Source organism: Panulirus ornatus, chromosome 62 (genome assembly GCF_036320965.1).
Source record: "Panulirus ornatus isolate Po-2019 chromosome 62, ASM3632096v1, whole genome shotgun sequence".
In the NCBI taxonomy this organism is placed as follows: domain Eukaryota; kingdom Metazoa; phylum Arthropoda; class Malacostraca; order Decapoda; family Palinuridae; genus Panulirus; species Panulirus ornatus.
Genome location: NC_092285.1, coordinates 2,543,035 through 2,553,351, shown reverse-complemented (window position 1 = coordinate 2,553,351; position 10,317 = coordinate 2,543,035). Strand labels below are relative to the sequence as shown.

The window sequence follows — 10,317 nt, the reverse complement described above, 5'->3', positions numbered from 1 at the left end:
CAGGGGAAGACAGGCTCTGACCTGGTAGATGGGAGGAAGACATGCTTTGGATTAGTGGACAGGGGAAGACAGGCTCTGACCTGGTAGATGGGAGGAAGACAGGCTCTGGCCTGGTGGACAGGGGAAGACAGGCTCTGGACTGGTGGACAGGAGAAAGACAGGCTCTGGACTGGTGGACAGAGGAAGACAGGCTCTGACCTGGTAGACGGGAGGAAGACATACTCTGGCCTGGTAGACGGGAGGAAGACAGGCTCTGGCTTGGTGGACAGGGGGAAGACAGGCTCTGGACTGGTGGACATGGGAAGCAGGTTCTGACCTGGTAGACAGGAAGACAGGCTCTGGCCTGGTAGACAGGAGGAAGACAGACTCTGACCTGGTGGACAGAGGAAGACAGGCTTTCACCTGGTAGACAGGCTCTGACCTGGAAGGCGGGAGGAAGACATGCTCTGGCCTGGTAGACAGGAGGAAGACAGGGTCTGACCTGATAGACAGGAGGAAGACTGGCTCTGACCTGGTAGACAGGAGGAAGACAGGCGATGACCTGGTAGACAGGCTCTGACCTGGTAGACAAAAGGAAGACAGGGTCTGGACTGGTAGACAGGCTCTGATCTGATAGACAGGCTCTGACCTGTCAGGTGGACTGGAGAGACAGTCTCTGACCCAGCTAATGAGCAGGAGAGACGTACTGTTGACCGATAATTAGCCTTACCTAGTAACTGAGTAGGATAGACTCCTAGCACTAGCATTTGGACGGGATAAACATGGCCAGACCTAGCATTTGGACGGGATAAACATGGCCAGACCTAGCCATTGGACGGGTAAACATGGCCAGACCTAGCAATTGGATGGGGTAAACATGGCCAGACCTAGCCATTGGACGGGGTAAACGTGGCCAGACCTAGCAATTGGACGGGATAAACATGGCCAGACTTAGCCATTGGACGGGATAAACATGGCCAGACCTAGCCATTGGACGGGATAAACATGGCCAGACCTAACATTTGGGCGGGATAAACATGGCCAGACCTAGCATTTAGACGGGATAAACATGGCCAGACCTAGCCATTTGGACGGGATAAACATGGCCAGACCTAGCCATTGGACGGGTAAACATGGCCAGACCTAGCATTTGGACGGGATAAACATAGCCAGACCTAGCAATTGGACGGGATAATAAACAGTCATGAACCTTGCGGGATAGACAATCCCAATCCAAGCAACTATGTGGGATACACAGATCCCAATTCGACATCTGGCCCCTTGAATGGATGGTTAGACAGTTCCTGGGTGCCAGTTGTACGGGAGATGGTCCCAGACCTCTGGCAACTAGATGGGATAGACAGTCCCAGATCTGGCATCTATGCAGGATAGACAGTCCCAGATCTGGCAACTAAGCTGGGATAGACAGTCTCAGATCTGGCATCTAAGCGGGATAGACAGTCCCAGACTCTGGCATCTAAGCGGGATAGACAGTCTCAGATCTGGCATCTAGACGGGATAGACAGTCCCAGATCTGACATCTAAGCGGGATAGACAGTCCCAGACCTCTGGCAACTAGACGGGATAGACAGTCCCAGACCTGACACTAAGCGGGATAGACAGTCCCAGACCTCTGGCAACTAGACGGGATAGACAGTCCCAGATCTGGCACTAAGCGGGATAGACAGTCCCAGATCTGACATCTAAGCGGGATAGACAGTCCCAGACCTCTGGCAACTAGACGGGATAGACAGTCCCAGATCTGACACTAAGCGGGATAGACAGTCCCAGACCTCTGGCAACTAGACGGGATAGACAGTCCCAGATCTGGCACTAAGCGGGATAGACAGTCCCAGACCTCTGGCAACTAGACGGGATAGACAGTCCCAGATCTGACACTAAGCGGGATAGTCCCAGACGTAGCACTGGGCTAACATTGAAATATTCAGAACAAAATCATGTTAATATAAAATTTAACAACATTAAATGAGGATTAACATATGATAAAGATAAAGGATAAAGAGAAAGATGGAAACTACGCTTAAATAAACATCGAAAAGACTTGGCAATAAGCGGGATAGTCCCAGATCTGGCAACGAAGCGGGATATAGTCCCGACCCTTCTAAGTAGGTGGGATAGACTGTCCCACAGGTGACACCTGGGTGGGAGGGTAATAGATCCAGATCTATTAAACTAAATGGGATAAACAATCCCAAATCTGGCAACTTTGCGGACGGCATCTGGCAATAAGCGGGATACCATCCCAAACCTGGCCTGTGGGTGGGATAACCCACACCATACCTAACAGGTGGGGCAGAATGAGTGGGATAAAGACCATCCCATCCCACAGGGGAAGGTAATGGGATATATAAAGCTATATAATGGCCTCCTCGTGGTGGCACAGAGCTGGCAACGTTGGCGATGGTGGGAGGAGGAGGTGGTGGTGGCGCCCCTCACGATTACCTGTCAACCCTCTACGTCATCCTACCACTGACACATCTCCTCTCCTCATCTTTCCTAAGTCCATTTTAAGTCACTGAGGCGAGAATGGCAAAGCAGAACTGCTTAATTGTGCTGTCCTCGTCGCCATTAGGTAAGTGAAGTATAGGGTGGGAGGAGGAAGGGGGAGGGGTGATTACTGTGGGTGGGTGGGGGAGGGAGTACACGTATTTTAAACTACCTCTTTGAAGTAATTAAGTCATTTGGATACTATAGGGTGATATATATATACGCAGGCACCATTAGATTATTTAGATGCCATACTATTGTATTGGATCAGGCTAAACTGTCATTGTGGGAAGTGAGGGATCGTTTGGGGTCAGTCAGTTAATTGGTAGTTAACAGCTAATTTCTATTTAAAATGACGCTTTACAAACGTAATCTAAATATTGACACTGATATAACAGAAGATTCCATCCATATCATTACTCATGCTTTTGGTATATGTGTAATATTGACGTTACACGTATTAAACCTGAGCCAACCTAAGGTAGCCATCACTTAACATGTTTTCCCTCGTTAAATATTTATTATTTAACCCAACATTTTCTCCACAGTCCTGTAGCCCTGCCCATATTATAAGTAGATATAAGTCATTATCATGGCATTTGTTCTCATGTAAATTTAAGTTATGTTTGGAAATTATATAGTAAACTTATAGTATGGCCACGATGCTAATGGATTGAAATAGAGGAGTATTTTATAAATGATTTACTTACACTTAGATAAATGTGATTTTGAAAATGGAAGATTTCAGATTCTTTCTGGTTGAGTTCTGTGGTTATAAAGCAATAGTGGGGAGGGCTATGAAGTTCAGGGAAAGTTAAGGGGTAGTTTATCATAAAAATCTATCATCGTTATTTCTCTTCAAATATATACCTCATTGACCTTTAGAAATACGATATACTATGTTCAGTTTATTTTTATTTGTGAAGATATCATTATAAAAGTCTTCAGTTGCCCACAAAGTGAGTAAGGCTTTAAAGTTGAGAGAAAAGAAGTAAAGTGCATGAAAGTACACCTCAATCCAAACTTAACATAGGATGAACTTAACCTGTATGAGAGGTAATTTAACTGTATTTAACCTATGTAAAGTGCATAGAAATGCACCTCAAACCAAACCTAACATGGGATGAACTTAACCTGTATTAGAGGTAATTTACTCGAGTCTAAAATGTATGTAGCATTAACTAACGTGACTGAACCTGATTGAACTTTGATCTACCCTTGATTGAACATTAGCCTAACTGTAAGTTGACATACCATTTGAAGATTTACCTCATTTTGCAGGATAGAACTCCACAGCTATTGATGATTTCAACATCATGTCAACTCTTCCAATGTCATCTTTCTTAGTCACAGTAACACACAAGCACCTCATGTCCCAAGCTATACTCGTCAAATATAGTGCTTTCAAGATCCATTGATAATGTAACACATGTAAACCTATTTAGTATGGTGTTAAGAACAAGTACAACAAGAGAACAGTTGTTTCTGTTGACAAAAATAACTTTTTCTGATTTTGTCTGTGTTTTATTACATCTGAAAGTCAATATTTTCTAATGACTTCTGATATACTCTTACAGCACGTTGGCCATATAGTCATAAGTGGTATCAGAGTGCAACCTCAAAGGAGAATGACAATTTTTTGTCTTCACACCATATGTTCACACCAAAAAGATTCTATGTGGTTATTCAGCAAGTGAAAAGTCATTGTTGTTCAGATTGTATCATTATGTTGTATCAAGTCGTCAGCCCTTTCTCATATACTGATGGTAGCACAGCCTGAAGTGGTAGGAACCCTCTAGAGAAAGTGTCAAGCACATTGGTTTGAATCCTGGTTTTGGCAGTTGGTCCACATTAAACCCTGCTGGTTATCAACCCTTAGGGGTTGGTCGATGAAATGGGTATCTGGCTCAGGCTAGGGTGCATGTCTTTTGAAAGATTGCTGAATGTATTTGATGAAAGAGTGGCAGATGTAGGGTGTTTTGGTTGGGATGGTGGGTGAAGTGAGACAGTCAGGGAGAGTGCTTGGATGAGAGAAGAGGTGGTGAAAATTATACAGATGAAATCTGGGAAGGCAGCAGGATTGGATGGTATTGCAGTTGAATTATGAGAGGGGGTGATTGCGTTGTTGATTAATTCGTAAGGATATTCAGTGTATGTATGATCATGGTGAAATAGATGAGTATTTTATGAATGATGTATAGTGCCATTGTACAAAGGCAAAGAGGATAAAGGTGAATGTCCAAACTACAGAGATATAAGTTTGTTGAGTGTACCTGGAAAATTGTATGGGAAGGAGCAGTGTGGTTTTAAGGATGTGTGGATCAGATGCTTACTTTGAAAAATGTATGTGAGAAATACTTAGAATAAAAAATGGATTTGTATGTGGCATTTATGGATCTGGAGGAGGCGTATGATAGGGTTGATAGAGATGATTTGTGGAAGGTCTCAAGAACATATAGTGTGGGAGGTAAACTGTTAGAAGCAGAGAAAATTTTATCAAGGGTGTAAGGCATGTGTACAAGTAGGAAGAGAGGAGAGTGACTGGTTCCCAGTGAAGGTCGGTTTGTGGGAGGGGTGTGTGATGTCACCCTGGTTGTTTAATTTTTTTATGAATGAAGTGGTTAGGAAGGTAAATGCAAGAGTTTTGGAGAGAAGCAAGTATGCAGTCTGTTAGGGATGAAAGGGCCTTGGAAGTGAGTCAATTGTTGTTTGCCGATGATATAGTACTGGTTGTTGATTTGAGTAATAAATTGCAGAAGTTGGTGACTGAATCTGGAAAAGTGTGTGAAAGGAAAAAGTTGAGGGTAAATGTAGATGAGAGCAAGGTTATTAGGTTCAGCAGGGTTGAGGGACAAGTTTGAATGGAGAAAAACTAGAGGAAGTGAAGTGTTTTAGATATCTGTGAGTGGACTTAGCAGTGAATGGAACCAAGGAAGCAGAAGTGAGTCATAGGGTGGAAAAAGGGGAGAAAGTTTTGGGAGTGATGAATATGTGGAGAGAGAGAACATTATCTCCTAGAGCAAAAATGGGTATATTTGAAGAAATAGTAGTTCCAACAATATTATATGGTTGCAAGACACGGGCTATAGATAGGGTTGTATGGAGGAAGGTGGATATGTTGGAAATGAAATGTTTGAGGACAACATGTGGTGTGAGGTGGTTTGATCAAGTAATGAAAGAGCAAGAGAGATGTGTGGTGATAAAAAGGGTGTGGTTGAGAGAGCAGAAATAGTTTGGACATATGGAGAGAATGAGTGAGGGAAGGTTGACAAAGAGGATATACGTATCAGAGGTGAAGGGAACAAGGAGAAGCAGGAGACCAAATTGGAGGTGGAGGCATGGAGTGAAAAAACTTTTGAACGATTGGGGCCTGAACATGCAGGAGGGTGAAATGCATGTACGGAATCAAAACTTTATGGTATACTTGGGTCGATGTGCTGTCAGTAGACTGAACCAGAGCATGTGAACTGTCTGGGGTAAACCATGGAGAGGTCTGAGGGGCCTGGATGTGGATGGGGAGCTGTGGTTTCAGTGTATTACACATGGGAGCTAGAGACTTAGTGTAAGCAGATGTGGCTTTTTTTTTCTTTCTTTTTTTTCCTGGCACTGTCTTGCTGATTCAGGGGGTAGTGATGCTGTTTCCTGTGGGGTGGGGTGGCACTGGAAATGGATGAAAGCATGTAAGTATGAATATGTTCCTGTGTATACATGCATATTTATGTATATATGTATGTGTATGAGCATGTATGTACATATGTTAAGTATGATAGAAATGAATAGAATATATTTTTCTCATACATATTTGCCATTTCCTGCATTAGCAAGTTAGTGTTAAGAATAGATGACTGAGTCTTAGAGGGAATATCCTCACTTGGCTCCCTTCTCTGTTCCTTCTTTTGGGAAATTAAAAGTGGGAGGGGAGGATTTCCAGCACCCGCTCCCTCCCCTTTAAGTGGTGAAGTGTGTGAAAGGAGAAAGCTGAGAGTATATGTGAATAAGAGCAAGGTCATTAGGTTCAGTAGGGTTGAGGGACAAGTCAGTTGGGAGGTAAAGTTAAATGGAGAAAAACTGGAGGAAGTGCTTTAGATATCTGGGAGTGGATTTAGCAGCGAATGTAACCATGGAAGTGGAAGTGAGTCACAGGGTGGGGGAGGGGGTGAAGGTTCTAGGATCATTGAAGAATGTGTGGAAGGTGAGAACGTTATCCCGGAGAGCAAAAACGGGTATGTTTGAAGGAACAGTGGTTCCAACAATGTTACATGGTTGCGAGGTGTGGACTATAGATAGGATTGTGCAGAGAAGGGTGGATGTGTTGGAAATGAGATGTTTGAGGACAATATGTGGTGTGAGGTGGTTTGATTGAGTAAGTCATGAAAGGGTAAGAGATATTTGATAATAAATAGAGTGTGGTTGAGAGAGCAGAAGATGGTGTATTGAAATGGTTTGGTCACATGGAGAGAATGAGTGAGGAAAGATTGACAAAGAAGATATATGTGTCACAGGTGGAGGGAACGAGAAGTGGGAGACCAAATTGAAGGTGGAAGGATGGAGTGAAAAAGATTTTGAGTGATCGGGGCCTGAACATACGGGAGGGTGAAAGGTGTGCAAGGAATAGAATGAATTGGAATGATGTGGTATACTGGGGTCGATGTGCTGTCAATAAATTGAACCAGGGTATGTGAAGTGTTGGGGGTAAACCATGGAAAGTTTTGTGGGACTTGGATGTGGAAAGGGAGCAGTGGTTTTAGTGCATTACACATGACAGCTAGAGACTGAGTGTGAACAAATGTGGCCTTTGTTGCCTTTTCCTAGCGCTACCTTGTGTGCGTGCAGGGGGAGGGGGGTGCAGTTTCATGTGTGGCAGGTTGGTGACGGGAATGGATGAAGGCAGCAAGTATAAATATGTATTTATATTTATTTTATTTTGCTTTGTCGCTGTCTCCCGCGTTAGCGAGGTAGCGCAAGGAAACAGACGAAAGAATGGCCCAACACACCCACATACACATGTATATACATACACGTTCACACACGCAAATATACATACCTATACATCTCCATGTACACATATATATACACACACAGACATATACATATATACACCTGTACATAATTCATACTGTCTGCCTTTATTTATTCCCATCGCCACCTCGGCACACATGGAATAACAACCCCCTCCCCCCTCGTGTGCGAGGTAGCGCTAGGAAAAGACAACAAAGGCCCCATTCCTTCACAATCAGTCTCTAGCTGTCATGTAATAATGCACCGAAACCACAGCTCCCTTTCCACATCCAGGCACCACAGAACTTTCCATGGTTTACCCCAGACGCTTCACATACCCTGGTTTCAATCCATTGACAGCACGTCAACCCCGGAATACCACATCGTTCCAATTCACTCTATTCCTTGCACACCTTTCACCCTCCTGCATGTTCAGGCCCTGATCACTCAAAATCTTTTTCACTCCATCTTTCTACCTCCAATTTGGTCTCCCACTTCTCCTTGTTCCCTCCACCTCTGACACATATATCCTCTTGGTCAATCTTTCCTCACTCATTCTCTCCACGTGACCAAACCATTTCAAAACACCCTCTTCTGCTCTCTCAACCACACTCTTTTTGTTTCCACACATCTCTCTTACCCTTACATTACTTACTCGATCAAACCACCCCACACCACATATTGTCCTCAAACATCTCATTTCCAGCACATCCACCCTCCTGCGCACAACTCTATCCATAGCCCACGCCTCGCAACCATACAACATTGTTGGAACCACTATTCCTTCAAACATACCCATTTTTGCTTTCCGAGATAATGTTTTCGACTTCCAAACATTCTTCAAGGCTCCCAGAATTTTCGCCCCCTCCCCTACCCTATGATTCACTTCTGCTTCCATGGTTCCATCTGCTGCCAGATCCACTCCCAGATATCTAACACACTTTACTTCCTCCAGTTTTACTCCATTCAAACTTACCTCCCAATTGACTTGACCCTCAACCCTACTGTACCTAATATTATTACCTTGCTCTTATTCACATAAATATGTACATGTGTATATATGTATATGTCCGTGTATGTATATTTATGTATACATTGAAATGTATAGGTATGTATTTTTGCGTGTTTGGGTGTGTATGTATATACATGTGTATTTGGGTGGGTTGGGCCATTCTTTTGTCTGTTTCCCTGCACTACCTCGCTAACGCAGGAGACAGCGACAAAGTATAATAGATATAAATGAATAGATATATATGTATATATAGCATTAATGAGATGCCCTTGATTAGAGCCTCATTTGCCAGAACTATATCATTTAACATGAAAAACTCAGCTTGGAGTTGACTTTTACCTTATTATTGACAATAATTTTAAAGATATTTGAGTATTATGGTTTATGTTGGCACACCCTGGATACTGCCTTCCTACAATGAGCAATCATAATATTATCTGCTCCATCCTTTTACCTCTAGTTTGGTCTCTTCCTTTTCCTTGTCCCCTCTGCTTATGACATGTTTATCTCCTTTGTCATCGTATCCCCACTCATTCTTTCCATGTTCTCATTGCATTATGCATGATAGCTTGAAAATGGATGTATGTTTATGAGGCCATTGTTTATTTGCTAATGTTACCCCACTGCATTGGGAAAAACATTTAGACAAAAAGAATTAGATATCATTTGTATTAGAAATATATCAGAGGAATAAGTAGATTTTCTATAAATTTCTTGTTTATAACCACTACATAGTTAAGAATTGGATAAAAGCACAGAATGGAATCCCACACTGAGTCTTGATGTTGGAATTAGATGAATTAAGAAAATGATAAGGATAGGGTTATAGTGTATGTTTTCACTCCATCAACTGAAGTGAAAAATTCAGATAATGTATTTTCGGAAACATAAAATGGTTGTCTAGACCCTCATGAAAGGCTGATAAATTCAGCTTTGAATTTGATCATCCATCTATATGTAAAAATCTTCCTTTACATGTTTTTTTTGCTCATGATGTTACTTCCTTGAGCACTTGATAACTTATATTTTGTTTCATCATACTTTGTCATGTCTCTCATGAGTGTTTGAAAGATGAGCTAGTTGGAACATTGTGAAGAAGTCACCATTTTCATATGAGACCTGTAAAATGTTCTCTCTGATATTATGATCTTATTATTGTTATTCATTACAGGTGTGTCTGCTCCATCATTCCTTCAGTGTTACAAGTTAACACAGTCTGCATTTAACATTGTAATTGCTACACCGCAGGTAAGACATCATTTGACAGCATAGTCTTATTGACTTTAAATGATTGATTCTTGGACTGCTCTGATGATAGTTTTAACCGCTATATATCTCTTAACAATGTAGTATTCTAGTTTGAAAGGGTTTAAGTTTTAGTTTAAGCAATATTGTATCCTTCCTGCATTGTATCTTACCTCATAAAGCCCCATCACACCTTGTATTGAAAATGCTGTACATAACATAGGGGGAGTACTGCTGAAGAATAGATTAGTTGGGTTGTTTATCCTCGAGGTGATTTTTGGCTTGCTGAACACTATTCCAAACCTCAATAGCCCAGGTGAAGCTCTTGTTAATTTCCAAAGCATCATTGCGATTACTGCCTGAAAGGCTCATGATCTAGCATCAGGGATACGTTCTCCTGAAATTTTTTTTTTACTGACTTAGCCTTATAAGCATCCAAGAGAGTGCTTGCTCATTAGATAATACCCAATGCATGCAACATTCCTTACAATGAGAAATCAGTTGATTACCAGGTAGAATAAGGATTTTATGCATCAGGTTTTATTTGAGGGACAAATCATATTAGATGCATATCA

The 10,317-nt window shown here is 42.2% G+C and overlaps 1 protein-coding gene across 2 annotated transcripts in view; it reads left to right on the top strand.

The window, feature by feature from the left end:
- Positions 1-2,239: 2,239 nt before the first annotated feature.
- LOC139745689 (glutamine amidotransferase-like class 1 domain-containing protein 1) overlaps positions 2,240-10,317 on the top strand; it is a 68,798-nt gene continuing 60,720 nt past the window's right edge. The window contains exons 1-2 of one of the 2 annotated variants that reach the window (XM_071656120.1): positions 2,240-2,572; positions 9,669-9,745. In XM_071656120.1, coding sequence (XP_071512221.1) covers positions 2,527-2,572; positions 9,669-9,745 — 123 coding nt within the window. In that variant the 5' untranslated portion in view covers positions 2,240-2,526. The remainder of the gene's footprint in view (positions 2,573-9,668; positions 9,746-10,317) is intronic. The other variant, XM_071656119.1, reaches the window with a different exon arrangement.